The 21942-nt window shown below is 39.1% G+C and overlaps 1 protein-coding gene across 3 annotated transcripts in view; it reads right to left on the bottom strand.

Moving 5' to 3' along the window:
• Window positions 1-21942, bottom strand: part of Lyst (lysosomal trafficking regulator) — a 176466-nt gene that overhangs the window by 21455 nt on the left and 133069 nt on the right. For all 3 annotated transcript variants that reach the window (XM_029547347.1, XM_029547346.1, XM_021215502.2), the window contains 5 exons: window positions 21058-21124; window positions 19560-19716; window positions 10345-10485; window positions 7491-7708; window positions 4204-4434 (listed from right to left, as the gene is read on the bottom strand). In XM_029547347.1, the coding sequence (XP_029403207.1) occupies window positions 4204-4434; window positions 7491-7708; window positions 10345-10485; window positions 19560-19716; window positions 21058-21124 (814 nt within the window). The remainder of the gene's footprint in view (window positions 1-4203; window positions 4435-7490; window positions 7709-10344; window positions 10486-19559; window positions 19717-21057; window positions 21125-21942) is intronic.

Below are 21942 nucleotides of genomic sequence, written 5' to 3'. Positions count from 1 at the left end.
TCATCCTTCTTGATTTTCTTCTGTTTTCCATAATGTGTCTTGGATATTCCAAGTTTCTGTGCTAATATCCGCTTATCAGTGAGTACATATCTAGTGACTTCTTACGAATACTTTTCACTGTACTTTGCTTATCTCATTTTTCCATCTGAATGAAGAAACAGGTACTGTTGACCTACATACTATTGTTTAAAATGCATGACAGTCAGTGCTCTATTTCTTCTTATTTAGACCACTTAGGGGACAGAGTCATATGCAGGGTTAAGTGGCATGTCAGAGAAGGCTGGGCAGCAGGGCTGCTCCTGTGGGAAAAGAGAGGCTAACACAGGTATTTTGAGAACAAGTTTCCTTTTGAAAGCCGTCAGCCTATCTATACTGATGTTGGACTCAAGTTATGACTGGTCATTCATAATTCCTTGCCTGAAAATTTCTCTCACATGAATTAGAGAGTTCAGGGTTTTGTTTTTTTTTGAGTTATATACAAAGTTTGAGGTCTACACAATCACTGACCACTGAAAAATGGCTAAGTGTTTTACATTGTACTGTATGCATAAAAGAGGAGTGAGTGCCTTTTCTAAGTGTTGCTCAGACAGACAGCTCTGACTGAAGTTCATATAAGTGCAGCTGGGTTGTGTGGAGGACCTTTTTCAGCGCAGCATTGCTGATGTATGTCAGAGCTGGTGGAGCTGCCACCTGAAGGCCATGGTTAAGCACTGTGTGGGAGGTCCCACTGTGGTTCAAGCAAAGAAAAGCTATGGCATATGCCAAGAGCCATCAAGGAGAAGCTAAAACCTAGCAGGTAATCTTCCTGAGATGGTTCTGCCATGGACTGTAAAGTTAATGATAGATTTGCTTCTCTAGCCAACGCTGAGAAGATTAGATTTTAGGAAAGATTCCTGCTATTAATATGCTTTTCTTGTTATTATTAAATATATAAAACAATCACTAGGCATTACCCCACCCTTTTGAGCAGATCTCTACAGAACAATGAAAATGTACTGTCTTGTAGTGATGCTATATAGACAGATATTTTTTAATTCTTAATGATGATTTGATAAGAATTCCTATAATTATATTAGTAATTATTAAGTTCATTTACAATGGGACTGCTATTAAGTCTTCTCTGATAAATAAAACTGCAATGAGAACCCTGCCAATCTTTGAGTGTTATGAGGTAATTGCTTCTGAGATAGCAAGCAAGAATCTGTAACTTAGAGCACATTTTAAGAGGTTGTAAAACTATTAACCAAAGGTCATAAAAAGGGAACTAAAGATTTGCTATAGGTGCAAGGACAGAAGATAAAATATTGACTGTGTTTATCTATATGAAACTTCACTAAATACTTAGTCACAAATATATGGTTTTTAGTTTTCAGTGACAGATAATGAATGTTTAGCCAGATAATTACTCTCAATGGATATGCATGTAAACATTCTCTGTTGTAAACTTCTTATTCAATTTATGATTTGAATTTAGGTATGAATTTCTAGTGAACTTTTGCAAAAATGGGGAGCTTGGTAAAGCCATGTGATCTATTCTCCTAGAACAGATACAAAAGCCTAGAAAAGATTACATTGGCAGGCATAGCATTGGGAACATAACACTAGAAATAAAAGCACTGGGAGTAAGGCATTGGGAGCAAGGCATTGTTACATCAGAGCAGGAGGAGAGAGCAAGATTAGAAGGAGAATGCAGGGTGGAATAACTTAGAAATTATAAGGCAACTTTAAAAACTAAGAGAGCAATATGCAGAATTCAGAGGGAAAGAGAAAACAAGAAGCTGTACAGAGAGTAGAAGGAGCAGGCAGGCTTAGTCTTACTAAAGAGAACAAAGCTTTCTTCTTACAGATTTGGGTTTGATTCACTTAGTAATAAAAGGGTAGAAGCTTTTTCTTTCTCTATGTAATAAAGATTGGAGCTCGTTTTTCATCCAGAATGAGCGAGTTCTTTCTACACTGATGCTTGGTCTTTTGCTCCATATATATATCTAAGTATGGATGTGTGTAAGTGTGTAATTATGAGATAAGTATGTAGCTGGGCTCAACTGGTTTGAATATCTATATCTATATCTATATCTATATCTATATGAATATGTAAGCATGAATCTGTATTTGAATTTATGTGAGTTTATCCATATTTGCTTGTGTAAAAGTTTTTCCTTCTGTGAACATGACTCTCTTCTCCTGGTTCAATAGAAGTTTGTTGCTCCCCTACCCCCACCCTGACAGGCAAGAGGCATCTGGACAAGAGGGAAAAGGCTCTGGCAATTAATTCTTTACTTAATCTGCTATTTTATGATGAGGTGCTAAACGCCAGAGACTGCAGTTTTTGGTATCAGAAGAATTCAGACAGGCAGGTCAGTTACCTTAGCAAAGACAGGTAAATGATTTATTATTAAACAGCAGTCCTAAATATCTCACAAGACCAAATCTTGCCCCCACTGTCAGTCTTCCTCCTCTACAAACCAAGAAAGAAGACACATTGGGGCTGGCCCCCAGCAGGCATAAATACCCCTGTACATCACAGAGAAGAAAGAGCAAGCCAAATTCTAAAGAGGCTGCTTGAGTAGTGACTCATTTAGTAAAATAGTAGATGCACTGTGTGCCAAGCATGTTCTGAGGAACTGCAAACACAGTAATGAGCAAGTCAGACAACACCCTTTCTAATACTGTTGCATTCAGATAGGATGGAGAGACAGACTAAACAAGAACTTAAATGTATATTAGGCATGAAAGTGTTATAAAGCAAAACTGAGAAGACTGAGAACAATGGAGATGCTGACTTATATATAGCGTCAGGGAAGACTCTCAGAGGAGGGGTTCTCTGAACAGAGAGGCCTTATTGAAATGAGAGAGCCAAATGGGTGTATGTGGGGATGAGTCAGTGGAGGGTACAGGTAATGGGAAGGTCCTATAGTGGGAATGAGGCAGGCTGGGACTCACTGCCAGCAGACAGACTGCCTACTGCTTTTATATGCATCATCCTTAAACAGCTAAATAGCAGTGAGCATAAAATCTAGTACTAGGAGAAGAAGGCAATCCAGAACAAGGGGGAATCTTCAGCTCTAAACTGCTCTGGGCTACACAGTGAGACCCTGTTTCAAAAAACCAAAACCACCCAAACAAACCCATAAAACCAACATCTCACTCATTAATTAGCAATAAGTATAGTAGTAAATTAAATGGAATTTACTACATTTCAGGAATATATTGTTATGTTGTTCTGACATGTTAAAACACGTATTATAGTTAAAAAATAGCAACTCTGGTAATGGCTAATAAGACTTTAAAACCACAAAATAAAAATCCAGATTTCCACTACAAAATTCAATATTGGTGACTTAGTTTTAGTAGAATACCATTATTAATAAATATCTTTAGGTTGACTCTATTAATTGGATGGGTTCTGTTTGCATTTAAAATGCAAAACTCACAGATGTGACCTATATGTATGAAAAATTTGCATCTATAGTTATATTTGAGCACTATCCTTACCAAAAACATTATCAAAACAAGGTCTGTGAAAACTCTTCACTGACAGTGGACCGCATCAGTGCACTTGAGGCATATTGCTTGATTGATGCTCAAGGTCTCTTCCCTTCCCTTTTTATTTTCAGTGGCTCCCTTCTATAAACACTTTGCAACATTTGAAAATTTAAGTTCTAGTATTTTATGCTACATATGGTGAACTTAAGTGAAAGCTAAAATTCTTTTTCCTTTTAAGTTCTAGTTTTCAATTGTAAAGAAAAATTCTGCTCACTTTTTATTTTTAGAGACACTATTTCCCATTTCTATAATCTGGGGAGGTACCTCTTGTTAGTGCTTTTGGTTAATGATGGCCATCAGACCCAGCTGTGCCGCTTACATAGTTACCAGCTGGTCCCTTTTATTTGCACAATCCTATTTAGAAGTCTGCTTGGTGAGGCTTCCCCTGGTAATAACCCTTCTGTGTAGTGGGGGACAGCAATCAATGCTTCTTTTCCCTGGACTTGCAAGGCATGCTCTCCATGTCACTGATGCAGTCAGCATTCACTGTACACACAGGCCATTGCTCTAGCTGCCCCTACTAGTCTTGCACTGGCTGGTGCTTACCCTAGTGTGGCCAGGACCACACTATTCATGTCTGTATTCCTCATAGCTATGTGAGGGTCATGGCAGGAGTTCAATCAACTTTTGCTGAGTTTTTCTGAAATCAAAGTAACATACCGGATGAGTGACTTCCTTGACTGGTTCTCGGGTCTCTCTGAAAGCGAACTGTACTAACAGGCCAACAGCTGCTGGAAGCTCTCCTTCGATGTTGAGCTTGGCTCCAGGTCGGCTGGCATGGGCTGTGTGGAACAACTGCCGCGGGGTCTGCCCATAGGTTTTTATCATGGTTTCTAAAGCCCGTCTCTGCACTGGATCTTCAACTGCAGAGACATCCATTCCAAAATATGTCTGTAGAGAAGACAGTCCAAGAACATGACATAAGCAGTGTAATGGTAGAATTAGTCACAATGCTGAAAAGAAAACAACTTGTTTCAATCTTTAGGTAATGGGTACTCTATTTTGAATGCAAATGATATAAAAATGTTTCTGATGAGGTTCTCTTAGCCTTACTGGTCTTATTAGGATCAGACAGTAATAACCAACATTTCTGAATGTGAACAAAATAATATATTTTGTCTGACATTAATTATGTGTATTTATAAAACATTTCAAATTAAAGGCCTGAGACTGTCATAGAAGATATTAGGTAGATTGCTTGCCTAAAGAAATACATGGAAAAAGGCAAAAGTGAAGTAGGGAAGTGAGGTCATCATGACAGCCGACAGTGAGTAAGAAAACGCATCAAGGAAGGTTCCAGGGTGACTTATTGAAATAGCATGTTCCTTCTTGGCACTGTGCCTCTGAGAATCTGTCCTATGTGCCTGTGCACTCAACTATTCTAAGCTATTATTGTTAGTGCTGTGTATGCCCCTGTGGGTGGTCCAGGTTTTAGCATTTAATCAGTTACAGCAATCTTCACATGTGTATCTAGATATAACATTATTTTACATGTCAAAGTAAAATTTCCAAGGCACTTCAGAAGTTAAATAACCTTCAAGGTTACTGCACATTTTAGAATACTAAAGTCTTAAAGACTTAGTGAAAAAAAATCCAGTTAGGTGAATTACCTTGTACGTTTCAGTCTCTAGATAAATTTTAAACAAAATTACTGAAAAGATAATGCAAAATTATGTGCACAGAACAGGGTTTACTGAGGTTAATATTTAAATTCACAATTGCTCTAAATGTTATATTTCAAGATAAAATACAAATGCACCTCAGAAATTATACCTAGACCTTTGCCTTTATTTCATGCTTGCTGGTGCTCAGAACATGCTACTTACAACATGGTGCCTACATATACAGAGTGTTCTGAGCTGAAGAGTGAATGTAAGGAAGGACTCGCTCTTCCCCTGCAGCTGGTCATAAAACCTAGAATGAGCTTTCCGACCATATTCTGAAGCAGGCCAGTAGCACCACATGCAACGATGTGAGCCATTCACCTGCTTGCCTCATATTGCTTTGATTTTGCCAAAGACTCCATAACATTCCATCAACTCTAGCATAAAATCTCAGTGTAAGCACTTGCTGGGGGTTTCCAGTACCAAGGAAGGCTCTGGTGTTATGAAAGTTTGTGCTAGGTAAGTCTTTATACTGCTCTCTTCTTAATCTCTGCTTTGTTGTGGAGCCCCAACAAGGAACCTAAGATGGGTAGAAGGAAATGGTATTTTTCCTCCTCAACTTACTACTTTTCTTGCAAAACTCTTATTTGTGAATCAAATGATAATACTTTCCTCAAAATAAAAAGTGTTCTCTTCAAAGTCATCTTCTATTAGAGCCACCATAAAACTGTTTGATTCTCCCTTCTAAGGATACCTGGAGGCATCCAAAAATAATTACGGAGAATAATAGACTACAAAGAGAATTTTATTTCTGGGCCACCGTTTGGGTATGTGTTTCTGCTATAAACAAGATCAGAGGCAGGATTCCTTGTGAGGGTTTGGGGTGTACACATAGCTGTATTTGTTACAAATACTTTCAGATCTGTAACATCTACATAGATACCACTGCGGACCAAGCCCATGGTCAATCAATTCACCTTGCTAAGTGGAAATCTGGGGTAACCACATGTCATGCAGTGGATTATAGCTGATCTGTTGGTCTGCACTGAGTAGCCAGCATGCAGAATCCAGAATTTTCTTTGTGCTCTGCTTCTTTGCCTCCTATTCCTTCAGATGTGTCCTTTCACCAATTCCACTGGAACTCCCTCAACACATGCAGTCAGTCCACCCAATGCAACTTCTTCCCATGCTACTCACCCTCGTTACCTCTATGCCCAGAGAGCCTAGCATAATAAATGCTTCCTAGTCTATGAGAAACATAAACTAATGCACGTGTAAATAACAGCTCTACTTCTAGGGAATTAAAGACTATCTTAAATAGGGATAGCAGTGGCCAATGCAATCATGGAAACTAACACCTTATGGCTGTACTATTTTTACAGACTATACTTAAGACTGTATTATTCAGGGGGAAAAGATTTAAAAAATAGGATTTATATTAAATTACTGGAATAATATGCAGGTGTAGAAAAAGTCTCAAAGGTGGTTTTGATATTTATCTCTAGATGCTGAAAGCAAAGTTTATTTCTTGTAGTTCTTCTTTTTGATAGTTATATTTTACATATTTTCTAATAAGGCAAATGTACTGTCTCTATCATGAGGAAAAATGCTGCTTTTCAAAAACCATAACAGGCACTCAGAATAGTAGGCAGAAAAGAACTAACTCAGCCAGTTGGCCACTCTCTTTGGAGAACTCTGATGCCTCCTTGGCTGGTGTCTGGAAGCTGAGATTTCAGGGTTGAACATTTCCTAGGTGACTCTGCCTACACTATGCAAACAATGTGGGCCATGCTCAGCACCTGCACTCCTTCTGGGACTGGAATTTCAGCACACACCAGGCAGATGATTTCTAAGTGATCATTCCCAAAGAGATACTGAGTTCTGAATCTCTAGAATCTCTAGACAGCTTTCCTGGCAGAGACCACTTGAAATGTGTCATTAAAGCTCCTGGTGGAAGTGAGCATGCTCTTTGTGGTTTAATAGAAGGAGTCAGGGGTGTGTGCGCCCTGCTTCACCCAGACATTGTTCACTGTTTATTTCCTTTGGTCAGTTATGCTTGGAATCCTTTACTGCCATAAATCAGAGCTGCAAACTGAGTCCATACATTTGTTTAGTAAATCACTAGATATGAGGTGGTCTTGGAGAATCCCTAGCTATAGCATCTAAGACACTTTTAAAGAGATGAAATACAAAACCTAAAAAATCTTACATAATAGTAGTATAGCTTAGTGTAACTGTCTCTTTTGATGACTTGGGATTTTAAGGAAATATCTTAATAGCCAACCCTAAAATATTCAGGTTCTAACTTACACGTATGTGCAGAGTTTTAAAAGAGTCACTTACAGCAGGATGGAAAACATTGATGGCTTGAACAGAAGCCTTTCCCTTTTGCTTGTAGCCAAACACTAAGTCGATCCAGTGACAGATGTTCTGGGATACATGGTCAGACTCTAGTGCTTGCCGGTGAATAAGGATGAACAGCCGAGGATCATTGCGTGCCCAGGGAGGAAGGTTGACGTGGTTAACCCGTTCACCATTCTGACGAACACCAAAGTCAAAGCCTAAAGAAGATGAAAACCCAATTTTTCACTCTGCTGATGCATGCATGCTTCATTTAGCCCACAGTGACAAGAGCTCTGGAAAACAGGTCACTGTGCAATGTAACTCTTAATGGCAGTAGCAAGATGAAATGTCCAACAGTAAGAATGAACTGTTCATCTTCTTTCTGTATCAATAGGGACAGGATAGATGCTAAGCTAATTCAGGCTGGGACTTTCAACTTTATCCTTCGATCACTTTCTAACAGGAGGGAGAAAAGGCAGGAAATCTGTGCCCATGAAGTTCAGTAGTCTACTCACCAAACTCTTCAAATACTGTGAGTGCTTAGATATCTTTAATTATAAACTTGGTTAAAATAAAATTAAAGCTTTGTATAAGAATTTCTAGATTTTTGGTATTTTCATATATCGAGTATTCCATATTTAATACATATTAACATTCTATAGTTTAGAAATCCTCTTGCAAAGTAGATATCACCCTAAAATGAGCTGTCATAGTACATTGGTTTTATGGACACTATATAGGTCTGCCTTGACTTCCTTTCTTCTAAGTATTCATAGCCTATCAAAAATAATAACATTATCTAGACAGGTTCTGGTTTTGTTTCTGTGTTTTGTTTTATTTTTCAGATGGTGTGAGGGAGAGACCATGAACTCAATCATTCCAAACTTTCAGGTACCAAGCAGATACTCATTACTCAGAACAGATGACTAAAGGGTACCAAGAGGAATGCTGACAGGGGAAGACATGAGAAGCATTATAGCAAGTTGCAGTTTTAATAAGAGGCTGCAGGGGCTGGAAAGATGGTTCAATGGTTAAGAACTGTGGTTGTAGGCTGCTGCTGCTGCTGGTGCATGTCTTTAATTCCAGCACTCAGGAGATAGAAGCAGGTAGATCTCTGAGTTTGAGGCCAGCCTGATCTATGGAGTGAGTTCCAGGACAGCCAAGACTATGCAAAGAAACCCCCCTCTTGAAAAACCAAAACCAACCAAACAACAACAACAACAACAACAACAAAAAAACACTAGTTGCTCTTCCAGAAGACCTGGGTTCAATTCTCAGCACTCACATGAAGGCTCACAACTGTCTGTAACTCCAGTCCTGGGAGATTCAATGCTTCTGGCCTCTGCAGGCACTGCATGCATGTGGTACAGACACACATGTAGGCAGAACCCCCATACCCATAAATAAAACAATAAACAATAAAACTTATATTTTTATTTACCTTTAAATAAGAGGCTACAATATTTTCTATCTACACTTTTCTGGGTGTCTTATTTCTCCATTATCAAGGGTAGAATGTAAGTGTTCAGTCTGAATCTGGGTAGACAAAGGGAAGCAAGAGCAGCTATTTGGCTGACAAGACTAGGTTAGAAAAGGTAATTTAGCTTCTGTCCCCCTCTCTTGGGATACTTGCCTTTGGAGCCCTGAGTAGCCAAACAGTTTGCGAGGAAGCCCAAATCAACCTCCTTGAAGAACACCTCTGAAAAAGCACAGCTCAACTTAAGGAAAGGAGCAGTGGATCTCCCACTCCCTCTGCCCTATCAGCCCAAGCTCTGAATGCAACCAAGGACACTTCGTTGACTTGGACTTGCAAAAACTGTAATTAATAGCAAATTTATTGTTGCTTTGAGTCACTAGGTGTTGGGGTGACTTGTCATAAAGCCATAGTAGGAATGCAAAGACTACAGACAAAACAGGCAGTAGATTTCAATGAGCTCTAAACTGAGATCCACGTGTGTTTACACCAAGTTGCAGGTGCTAATACCCGACATATACTGTCGCCTTAGCACTGCATACTGTGCGCCATTGTAGCCACACTGAGGTGATTTTGGATAGCCAACATGATGAAACAGCTCTAAGGCAGCTAGCAGATTAAGTGCATTAATAGTTCACCAAATGTCTCAGAAGAAAGTAAACAATGCCATTCTCAGGTGTTTTGTCTAATACTGACTTACCTAAAGGTATGTCTCAATGTCATATATTCTCAAGGGTCACATGAAATTAATGAAAACACTCAAAAGTACCCCTCCCTGAGTTGTCTGAGACCTTCTGTCAGAGAACAGGAAAGGGTGGCCAAGGTCCCTGGCACCGTAGCATTGGAGGCTATCCTCCAGAATGCCCTTTGACTGTTGGTTACTAGAGAATTCTTCTGAGAGAGTTTTTCTTCTTTGCTGTTTACCACCCATACTCTAGGTTACAGTATGCACAACCACACCTGGTCTATGTGGTACATGTTAGGCAAGCACAACACCAATTAACCATAGCCCTATTTCTCCTATTTCCTTATAAAATCATTTCAATTTTAATTACATTTTCAACAAATTGCTTTTTACTATTACTTTTTAATGAGTGTAACTTTTACAAACAGAAAAAATATGTAATAAAATTAAAATACACATTAAAATAATTTTTAAAATAATAGTTAAAAACATAGTTCTATGTAACCAGTTCTCAGTCCTAAAAAACTTTAGAAGTCTCCAAGTTCAACTGGAAATAAAATTATACATTTAATGACAGGAATCTCTCCTATCTGAGAAATCAAATTTCAATTCTCAGAAAAGCTACTTTTACTCCTGGAAAATTATAACTCTATTGCATACCCTTCAAAATATGTGAGAAATGATCTGCTGCTTACCTTCACGGTTCACTAAGAACTCAGGAAGATAGAAGAACTCTGGAATCAGCTCCTTCACGTCAGTCATGGATTCAAAGGATGAGAGGCGCCAAGTTGTGTTTGTAGAATGAAATGTTCGGTCTGGAATGTCGAAACTCTGATCTACAAAGAAATTCCAATAATATAATGAAGACACAAAGACCGTATTCCACTTGAAGTTTCCCATAGCACTTGTTGCTTCAAAAATGATAAAAGTAATGGTCCTCTGGTTTACTTAGAGAATTATCCAAATTTTTGAAATCACATTATTTTCAACTGCATTATGCTTCCATCATACCTCTAATAGAATTTCTATCATCTACTTGCCTAAATGACTACTGCCTTCTACTTAGAGTGAAACTTTCACAAAAGCAGGAGTCTAGGTCCACCCATACCCGGCACATAATGGACACACAATAATGATCTCTTTATTAAATAAATGTATAATTTAAAGAGGGAAAATTATGGGTTGAGGAGATGGCTTAGGTGGCAAAGTACCTTTTACCAAAGCACAAGGACAAAAGTCTGATCCCAAGCATGCTTGCCAGGTGGGTAGCTGTGTGTCTGTCTCCCCTGCAGTGGGGTGGTCTGTGTGTGAGCTCAGCAGCCATGCAGCTGAACAGACAGAACACGTCCTAGGTTCAGTGAAAAATCCCATTTCAAAAGATAAATTGGGGAAGCAGTTAAGGAGGACATCTGTTGGTGATCTGTGGCCTTCACAAGCAGACACATTCTTGTGTGTGGCTGGACACCAATACCTATACACCCATAAGGGAAAAGAGATAGGACAAGAGGGAGAATAGTAGATACCAAGACTATTTTCTGAAGTTTCTTTTCTGAAAAGTAGGGTCACTGCTTTCTATAATGAAACTTTTAGTGTACAAAATAATGTTTCATTATTATATCCTCATGCATTATTTCACTATAGTTTTCTTGTATTTGTTTCTCCTATCATCCCCACCTTTCCTTCCTCATTCCCACTGCTGCCCACCCTCATGATCTCTTGCACATAGGCCCTATTCGGCTTTCATGTTTTATGTGTGTGTGTTGACACATTAGATTCTGCATGGGAAAGACAACATGCTATTTATTATCTTCATTTGTTTCTCCTCCTCTTCTCTTCAGACCACTTCCTCCCCTTACTTAGTCCCCTTCTACTCCTAACCACATACACAACATGCAATACTGACACCGCTTTTCAGATGAAGCAATACCATTAACTAAACTCAACCATTAACTAAAAATTTTACCAGTATAAAACTAAGTATACTCACTTCAGTTCATTTTCTTTCTTGGTATAGATTATTAATGACAAAGAACTGAATTTTGTCCCCATATCTTTTCTGTGAACACAATCACAGGTTGGGAATATTAAGTGACATGCAAAGGCCATTGCTGAGAACAGAAGCTGCGTGTATGGTTCTGAGGGACTTTGCTGTATTGCCTAAAGTACTTCTACATTTCCTGGAGTCTGAGCATACCCTCTGGTGTAGACATTGCCACAGACTAATTTCAGCACCGAGTACAGCAGTGTCAAAGAATGAGCTCATTTCTTTCTCCAAGCTCCCCTGCTCTGCTGAGCTACAGTTTCCATTATTTTTATCACTTTTCTATCTACTACACTGAGCCAGTTAACACTGGCTAGCCACTAAATTAAATCTGAGGAAAAAATAACATTTATAGTTTTTTTCCAGAAAGTAAGAAAATCAGGCCATCATGGAGTTAGATGCTGTTAAATGTTCTGGAATACACAGGGCAACACTTGGGACAAAAAATTATGTAGCTCAAAGTAACAATAGTGCCAAAGTTTAGAATCCCTGAATTAACTCATTAGGTTAAGAAAAAAAAATCAAAAGCCAGCATAAAACTAATGAAATTGAAATAAATGAGGATTAAGACAATGTTAAGGTTTAAAATGAACCTATTCACAACTATTCAATGAAGATCTAGTCATGGCAGTGCACACTTATAACATCAGCACTTGGGAGGTGGAGGTCAGGAATCCAAACCCAATCTCAGCTACACAACAAGTTTAAGGCCCACCTTGCTACAGGAGACTGGGTTTCAAAACAACAGTGTAACCACTTGATGAAGAAAGGTAATACTGTATATGAATCTACTCCCAACAGCAATAAAATAAAGATTGAGGTTGACTGAGAATTTCATATTGATGGATTCTTGGGTTACACTGGAAGAAGTGGTTTTAGTTGGAGGGATGTTAATAGCACTGTAGTGTTTTAAACTACATTAAAATATTCTGTTTTTGCTTCTGCCTGGTCCTTGCTGCAGGGGCAGACCCATAGTTGGACTGCTCCCATGAAGACTCCATATCCCAACCCATCTTAGAGGACCCCTGACACTCAGAGCAGTTGACTCCTAGTTGGTCTGCTTCTGTGAAGACTCTGTATCCTGATACATCTTAGAAGACCTGTTGCACTCAGAGCGGTTGAGAAATTGAGCACCCTCTGCTCTCAGAGTAGTTGAGGATCAGCTGCACTCAGCGCAGTTGGACAACAGCTTGGCTGCTTCATGGGAGACCCAACAGTCCGAAGGCCTCCCAGGAGATCTACGATAGCCAGGGCAACAGATCAGCAGATTCTTTGCCCCTGTGAAGAGCCCCAAGTTGGAAGGCCCCACAGGTGGTCTGATACAGCCAGGGCTGTAAGGAGACCTGAAGTAACTCAGGGACAAAAGACTCTATACAGTTATCCAGATTAACAAACCCCAGGGATATCCAGATGGTGAAAAGCAAGTGCAAGACCATAAGCAACAGAAGCCAAACTACATGGGTATCATCAGAACCCAGTTCTTCCACCACAGCAAGTCCTGAATACACCAACAAACCTGAAAATTAGGAATCTGCCCTAAAATCCTATCTCATGAAGATAATAGAGTCCTTTAAGGAGGATATCAATAACTCACTGAAAGAAATACAAGAAAACACAGGTAAACAGGTGAAGGAACTGAATAAAGTGATCCAAGACATAAAAGTGGAAGTTCAAACAATAAAGAAAACACAAATGGAGGCAAACCTGGAAATGGAAATCCTAGTAAAGAAGTCAGGAATTACAGATACGAATATTACCAACAGAACACAAGAGATAGAAGAAAGAATCTCAGGTGTAGAAGATACAGTAGAAGAGATAGACACAACTGTCAAAGAAAATTCAAAACATAAAAAACTCCTAACCCAAAGCATCCAGGAAATTCAGGACACAATATAAAGACCAAATCTTAGAATAATCATAATAGAGGAGATTCCCAGCTCAAAGGACCTGAAAATGTCTTCAACAAAATCATACAAGAAAACTTCCCCAACCTAAAGAAAGAGATGGACATAAAGGTATAAGAAGCGTATAGAACACCAAATAAATGGGGCCAGAAAAGAAAATCTTCTTGTCACATAATTATCAAAACACTAAATACACAGAACAAAGAAAGAATATTAAGAGCTGCAAGGGAAAAGGGCCAAGAAAGATACAAAGGTAGACCTATCAGAACTACACCAAACTTCTCAAAAGAGATTATGAAAGCCAAAAGAGGCTGATCAGAGGTCATGCAGACTCTAAGAGGACACAAATGCCAGCCCAGGCTACTATATCCAGCAGAACTCTCAATCAACATAGATGGAGAAAACAAAATATTCCAGGACAAAACCAAATTCAAACAGTACCTATCTACCAACTCAGCCTTACAGAGGATCCTAGAAGGAAAACTCCAACACAAGGAAGATACCTGCACCAAAGGAAGGACAGGATATTAAGCATCTCACAACAAAGTCAAAAGCAGATCCACAGCACATAAAGCCACCAATAAAACAAACATGCCAGGAACCAACAGTCATCTGTCTTTAATATCTCTCAATATTAATGGACTCAACTCACCTATAAAAAGACATAAGCTAACAGACTGGATACACAAACAAGGTCCAGCATTTTGCTGCATACAAGAAACACACCTCAACAACAAAGACAGGCACTATCTCAGAGTAAAAGGATGAAAAAAAGTCTTCCAAGCAAATGGTCCAAGGAAACAAGCAGGAGTCGCTAACCTAATATCCAATAAAACAGACTTTCAACCAAAAGTTACCAAGTGTGATAAAGAAGGACACTTCATATTTATCAAGGGGAAAATCCACCAAGAGAAACATTCAATTCTGAACATCTATGCCCCAAACACAAGAGCACCCAAATTCATAAAAGAAACTTTACTAAAACTCAAAACACACATTGAACCACACACAATAATAGTAGGAGATTTCAACACCCAACTCATACCAATGGACAGGTTATTGAAACAGAAACTAAACAGAGACACAGTGAAACTAAGAGAGGTTATGAACCAAACGGATTTTTAACAGATATCTACAGAACATTTCACCCTAAAAGAAAAGAATACACCTTCTTCTCAGCACCTCATGGTACCTTCTCCAAAATTGGCCATATAATTGGTCACAAAACAACCCTCAACAGCTAAAAAAGATTGAAGTAATACCATGCATCCTTTCAGATTACCATGACCTAAGGCTGGTCTTCAATAACAGCAAAAACTACAGAAAGCCCACATACATGTGGAAACTGAACAACTCTTTACTCAGTGATAACTTGGTCAAGGAAGAAATAAAGAAAGAAATTAAATACTTCCTGGAATTTAATGAAAATGTTGACACATCATACCCAAACATATGGGACACAATGAAAGCAGTGCTAAGAGGAAAGTTCATAGCACTAAGTACCCTAAGTAAAAAAACTGGAGAGATCTTACACTAACAACTTAACAGTACACCTGAGAGCCCTAGAACAAAAAGAAGTAAACCCACCTAAGAGGAGTAGAAGGAAGGAAATAGTCAAACTCAGGGCTGAAATTAACAAAATAGAAACAAAGGAAACAATACAAAGAATCAGCAAAACCAAAAGCTGGTTCTTGACAAAATCAACAAGATAGATAAACCCCTAGTCAAACTAACTAAAGGGCCAAGAGGCAGTATCCAAATTAATAAAATCAGAAATGAAAAGGGAGACATAACAACAGAGATGGAGGAAATAAAAAAAAAATATCAGATCCTACTATAAAAGCCTATGCTCAAAACTGGAAAAATCTAGATGAAATGGATGGTTTTCTAGATAGATGCCATATACCAAAGTTAAATCAAGAGCAGATAAACTATCTAAACTGGCCCATATCACAGAAGGAAATGGAAGAAGTCATTAAAAACCTCCCAACCAAGAAAAGCCCAGGGCCAGATGGATTTAGTGCAGAATTCTACCGGACCTTCAAAGTAGACTTGATACCAATTTTCCTCAAACTATTCCATAAAATAGAAACAGAAGGAATACTACATAACTCATTTTATGAAGCCACAATTACTCTGATACCTAAACCACACAAGGACCCAACCTAAATAAACTCAAAAAAAAATCACATGATCATCTTCTTCAATGCAGAAAAAAGCATTTGACAAAATACAACACCTCTTCATGTTAAAAGTATTGGAGATATGTAGCAGAAGATGGCCTAATTAGCCATCATTGGGAAGAGAGGCCCCTTGGTCTTGCAAACTTTATATGACCCAGCACAAGGCAAGGCCTGGGCCAAGTAGTGGGAGTGGGTGGGTAGGGGAGCAGAGGTGGGGGGCAGGGTATAGGAAACTTTCGGGATAGCATTTGAAATGTAAATAAAGAAAATAATAAAAAAAAATTAAAAAAAAAAGTATTGGAGAGATCAGGAGTTCAAGGCCCATACCTAAACATAATAAAAGCAGTTTACTGCAAACCAACAGCCAATATCAAATTAAATGGAGACATACTTGAAGCAATCCCACTGAAATTGGGGACAAGGATGCCCACTCTCCCCATATCTATTCAATACAGTACTCGAAGTGTTAGAACAATAAGACAACAAAAGGAGATCAAGGGGATACAAATTAGTAAAGAAGAAATACAGGTATCACTATTTGCAGATGATATGATTGTATACATAAGCGACCCCAAAATTCTACCAAAGAACTTCTCCAGCTGATAAACAACTTCAGCAAAGTGGCCAGATATAAAATTAACTCAAATAAATCAGTAGCCTTCCTTTATACAAGGGATAAACAGGCTGAGAAAGAAATTAGGAAAACAACTCCCCTCATAATAGCCACAAATAGCATAAAATATCTTGAGGTAACTAACCAAACAAGTGAAAGACCTGTATGACAATAACTTCAAGTCTCTCAAGAAAGAAATCGAAGAAGATCTCAGAAAATGGAGAGATTTCCCATGCTCTGGATGTTCCTCAGAAAATTGGAAATAGATCTAACCTAAGACCCAGCTATACCACTATTGGGAATATATCCAAAAGATATGCCACAGGGGCATGTGTACTATGCCACAGGGGCATGTGTTCCACTACGTTCATAGCGGCTTTATTTATGATAGCCAGAAGCTGGAAACAACCTAGATGTCCCACANCAGAAGAATGGATACAGAAAATGTGGTTCACTTACACAATGGAATACTACTCAGTTATTAAGAACAAAGACCCTTACCTTTGCAGGCAAATGGATGGAACTAGAAAATATCATCCTGAGTGAGGTAATTCAGACCCAAAAGGACACGCATGGTGTGTACTCACTAATAAGTGGACATTAGCCAAAACAACAACAACAACAACAACAAAACCAAAACCCATACAGAACTCGCAAGATACAGTCCATAGAATTCAAAAGGCTCAACAAGTTGAAGTGCCCCAGTGAGGACTCTTCAGTCCCACTTGGGAGAGAGAAGAAACAATCATAAGTGGGGAGGGAGGGAGGAACTTGGGAGGGAAAAATGGATGGGGAGGGAGGAACCTGATCTGGTACTGGGTGAGAGAAAAGGACTGAAGCCCTGAAGGCTTGCAGAAAGAACGTAAACAGGCAACCTCAGAAAATAGGAGGTTGGGGGGACCCCCTTGAGTGCACCAGAGACCTGGGAGATGAGAAACTTATAGAGCCCACCTTCAGCAGGAAGATAGGACATCAAGAGAGGGATGGGGCTGCCAACCCACAGTCACACCTCTGACCCATAATTGTTTCTGTCTGAAAGAATTACAGGGAGTGAAATGGAGAGGAGCCTGAGGAAAAGAAGGTCCAGTGACAGGCCCAAAGTGGGGTCCAGCTCAACAGGATGTCCCAAGGCCTGACACTATTACGGAGGTTATGGAACACTCACAAAAAGGGATCTATCATGACTGCCCTCCAAAAGACCCAACAAGCAGCTGAAAGAGTCAGATGCAGATATTTGCACCCAACCTATGGACAGAAGCAGCTGGCCCCTGTTGTTGAATTAGGGAAGGCTGAAAGAAGCTGAGGAAGAGGGTGATTCTGTAGGAGGACCAGCAGTCTCAATTAATCTGGACCCCAAAGATCTCTCAAACACCGGACCACCAAACAGACAGCATACACCAGCTGATATGAGGCCCCTAACACACATACAGTAGAGGACTTCCAGGTCTGTGTTCATTCAGAGATGATGCACCTAACCCTCAAGAGACTGGAGGCCCCAGGGAGTTTAGAGGTCAGATGGGGTGGAGGGTGGGGGCATCCATATGGAGGCAGGGTGTGGTAGGGAGTAGTGTGGGATGTGGAGCAGTAGGAGGGTATGAGGGGAGGGGCAGGAAATGGAATATGGAGTGTAAAAAAATGAATTACAAATAAAAAGAAAAAAGAAAAAAATTCTGCTTTCACTGCCATTTTAAAAAATGACATTCCCAAATGAATGTTATTATGCCCAAAAAGATCTTCAAACAATGGTATATTTAGAAACCACAGCAAGCAAGGATGGTGTGTGCATGCATGCATATATATATATATATATATATATATATATCAGTTCTGGTTGCTCTTCCTTAACAGAGCCACTCGTTTGTTTATGGGAGTTCCTTGCACCAGCTGGAATGGGGCAACACATAAAGATACTCTCAGCCTGAGATTAAGTTAACTAGGTATAATTGGTCAAGGGAAGCGATAGTAAGAGGGAAGAAAGAGACATAACAACTGTCTCAGGAAACTAGAAAAGTGGCTCAGTGGGTAGGAGCTCTTACAGTGTAAGCACTGAGGACCTGAGTTTGGACCCCAGAACCCATGTGGCAAAGCTGGGAGTGGTCACATGTGTGCTTGTTACCCCGTACTATGGGAGCAGGAGAGAGAAAGGAGTATCTCTGGGCTTTTTGGCTGTCAGACTAACTCAACGTTCAGTGAGAGACCCTTTCTGAAAAGAATAGGGTACAGAGTAATAATACCCGATGTCCTCCTCTGGCTTCTGCAGACACACTCACACTAGCTCATGCACATATGACACTCTCCCTCTGTCTCAATAGTTGAACAGCCATCATGTGGGACTTTACTGTGAGCTTATGGGGCAAAAACTAAAAGCCCCATTTATAGACTAAGCATAGGAATATAAATTCATTCCTCTAGGAGGCTGCTTTAAGAATAAAAGACTAAAGAAGTCTTAGGACAGGATAGGACAAACTGAATGCACAATGGTTCCCTAAACAGAGGTCACGAGGAACAACTACAGAGCTAAGTCCTCAGTTCTTATAGGATAGTGCTGCAAGTTTGCCCTTTCTGGCACCCAGGAATTACCCCAGCCCTGTTCAAGCTGTCATGCAAAGTGCTGAGCTAGATCACTAGCAAGCTTTACTGCAGAAATGATGCCAGCATGTTCTCTATTAACTAGTTATTATCAATAATAATACTTTCCCATAACAGATCTTTATACAAAAAAATTACACAAGCTACAAACCCATTATGCTTTGAAATAATTACTGGGTTGCAAGCCTTTAAAAGAGTTGAGTTGGGTATGGTGGCACACAACTTTTAATCTTAGCACTCAGATTGTAGAGGCAGGTTGAGTTCCAGGACAGCCAGGGCAACACAAAATATTAAACGAACTGAATATAATTTAACTGGAAAATTTAATAGTTTGTGAATTATATATTAATTTTTAAAAAGTCAACTTCATTTTTACAAATGTAGACACTATCTAAAGCTAAAATCTCAGACAGGAGCAAGGTTTGACGAACTATCATTTTTTAAAGGAGTATTTTAGAAACTAGTTAAGTAGAGTTCCTTTTCCTGGGCTTGGTTAGGGTTAGTTTTCAAGAAGCTAGTCGAGGTTTTTTGTTTTAATGATACAGCATGGCTTTTGGGTAGTTACAAAAGCCATTCTTACCTTGATAGGCTAGAAACATTTTAGTGAAAGGCGGCATCCTGACCAGAAAGTGGAGCACGGTGCCGCTGTTGGAGTAGTGGGAGCCATAGTGGTAGGGTTGCACAGGAGGCATGGGGTCATCCTCTCGGGCTCCCTTGCGGTACTCCTCCTCCAAGTACTGCAGGACACAGAACCAGGAACTTTCAATTGTGGGCCCCATGTATGGCTAGTTTTCTCTTCCATTCTCCTCCACCTCTTTACATTATTCTTGACTTCCCAACAGCTTCCAGTTCCCACAGCCCCTTTGAACATCTAGAGTCTCCTACTGACCCTAGGCCAAATGAGAACCACCTAGTTCTCTCTATCTCCACTCCTATCCTGTCATAAGGACACACTTGCTTTGCATTCTCACTCCTAGTTAACAGCTCTAAAAATGAATTTTAAGGTAATGTCTTGGCTCTCAGACTGTCATATTTATTTATTTTTTCCTTCCTTCCTTCCTTCCTTCCTTCCTTCCTTCCTTCCTTCCTTCCTTCCTTCCTTCCTTCTTGGTTTTTTAAGACAGGGTTTCCTCTGTGTAGCCTTGGCAATCGTGAAACTCTGTGTAGATCAGGCTAGCCTCAAACTCACAGAGATAGGTTGTCATATTTTCAATTGCAGAAAAATCAAATGGTGAGTTTCAGGTACTTACAGAGACATCTCTGGAATTGGGACATGAGTTATGTGGGAATACAAAAGAATTGCTTCTGCTAATTCCTATCATTACACTATTATGAAGAATGTACTACATGTTAAGTTAGTTTTCCAAATTTCCAATAAAATTATATTACTATTAACATTGTTGACCTGGGTAACTCATTTTTATTTAATAGGAAATCTCACTTATATCTAAAATCTAGTATTATAGTAGAAATAAATACATATTCAGTATTTATATATACTTGATATATATATACACACCTTGATACTCAGCCACAAGAGGAAGTGGCCAAATAATGGAACAGATGCCAACAGACCTTGGTGGCTTGCTTTAGGAATGTCATCTAAGGATTTTTAGCAAGGCAGAGGGAATGGGAAAGAAGGACAAGGCCTGCCAGAGCCACATGCTTGAGTGAGCTAGTGTTTCTTCAGTACCAATGACCTTATCTCCTAACAAAATACATGGTCATATTAATGAAAAGACACCACTATTTCCATATAATATAAATAATACTCAGAGACATAAATAGTTGGTACCTCTGAAAATCTGTGATTTTTACAAGAAGTATAATTTTTATTCATTTGACAAAATAGTGGACTAATTAGTTTTTTAATTGTGCCAAACTAACAATATACTTTCTTTCTATTCTTGGAATGTTTCCAAAGAAATAAAACAAAAACAATTTTCATTTTTATAATTTATAGTTCCTAAAGTACAAGGAAACAAAAGACAGAAAAATAAATACTACAAATTTAAAAAGTGTAAATTCACAAAGCTCCATTTTTCATGTATCAAAATATTAATGGAAACTAAAACTACCTTGTATGTGTCAACGTAACGGTCTTCTTTTTCTTTATACTGCACAGCTATAGGTTTAGATAGGTTTCTACGGAGGAAGAAATAATAGAAAATATGAAGTAATTTGATACCACCAGGATTAAGCTACTCACGTGTTCACCCTGAAAATGTGCAGGACTTATATAAGAATGCTGCTTTGCAACCATCAGTCTCCATTCAAAATCAGGACCCCATAAACTGTTAAGGAAATGGAAGTAAAGACCTGTATCTGTATGGTAAATTACTGACTCTTCTGGGTGATGCTGTCATGCAGGTGTGAACGCAGATGAACATGTTAGTAATGGAGTTCCAACTATTAATACCCCATGATGTTCTTAGAGGCCAAGAAACATGCCTTCACTTTAAAAACCTATCAGCATTACTGTACGAGGTGTAAAAGGGCAGGATAAATAGTTTTGATGTGAGGGACCAGTTGCTCTGGCTAAGAGACACAGTGAAAAAACTATCTATAATGTCAATATCTGGCACTGTACCTTAACCAACAGCAAAATCTGCTCAAGGCTCAGTAAATCTAACCCATCTGGCTTATTCAGACACATTTTTTTTTTCTTTAGACAGGGTCTTACTATGTAGCCCAAGCCATCCTTAAACTCACTTTGCAGTTCAGGCTGGCAACAGTCCTCCTGTCTTAGTCTCCACAGTGCTGGGATTACAAGAATGTATTCCCATACCCTCATGATATAGCTTTTTGTCTTTTTGATAAATTAGTATTTCCTAGGGTTGTGGAGTTCAGTAACATTAAATGAAAATTCTGGTGACAGTAGTACAATCTTAGAGACTTCATCAAAGAGTAAAAAGGTTTTATGGAATAGATGTCAATTTTTATATTTGTTTAAAATATAAATA

This window comes from Mus pahari, chromosome 16 (assembly GCF_900095145.1).
Source record: "Mus pahari chromosome 16, PAHARI_EIJ_v1.1, whole genome shotgun sequence".
In the NCBI taxonomy this organism is placed as follows: domain Eukaryota; kingdom Metazoa; phylum Chordata; class Mammalia; order Rodentia; family Muridae; genus Mus; species Mus pahari.
Note: the sequence above shows the minus strand (reverse complement) of the source record. Positions and strands in the feature narration are given on the sequence as shown.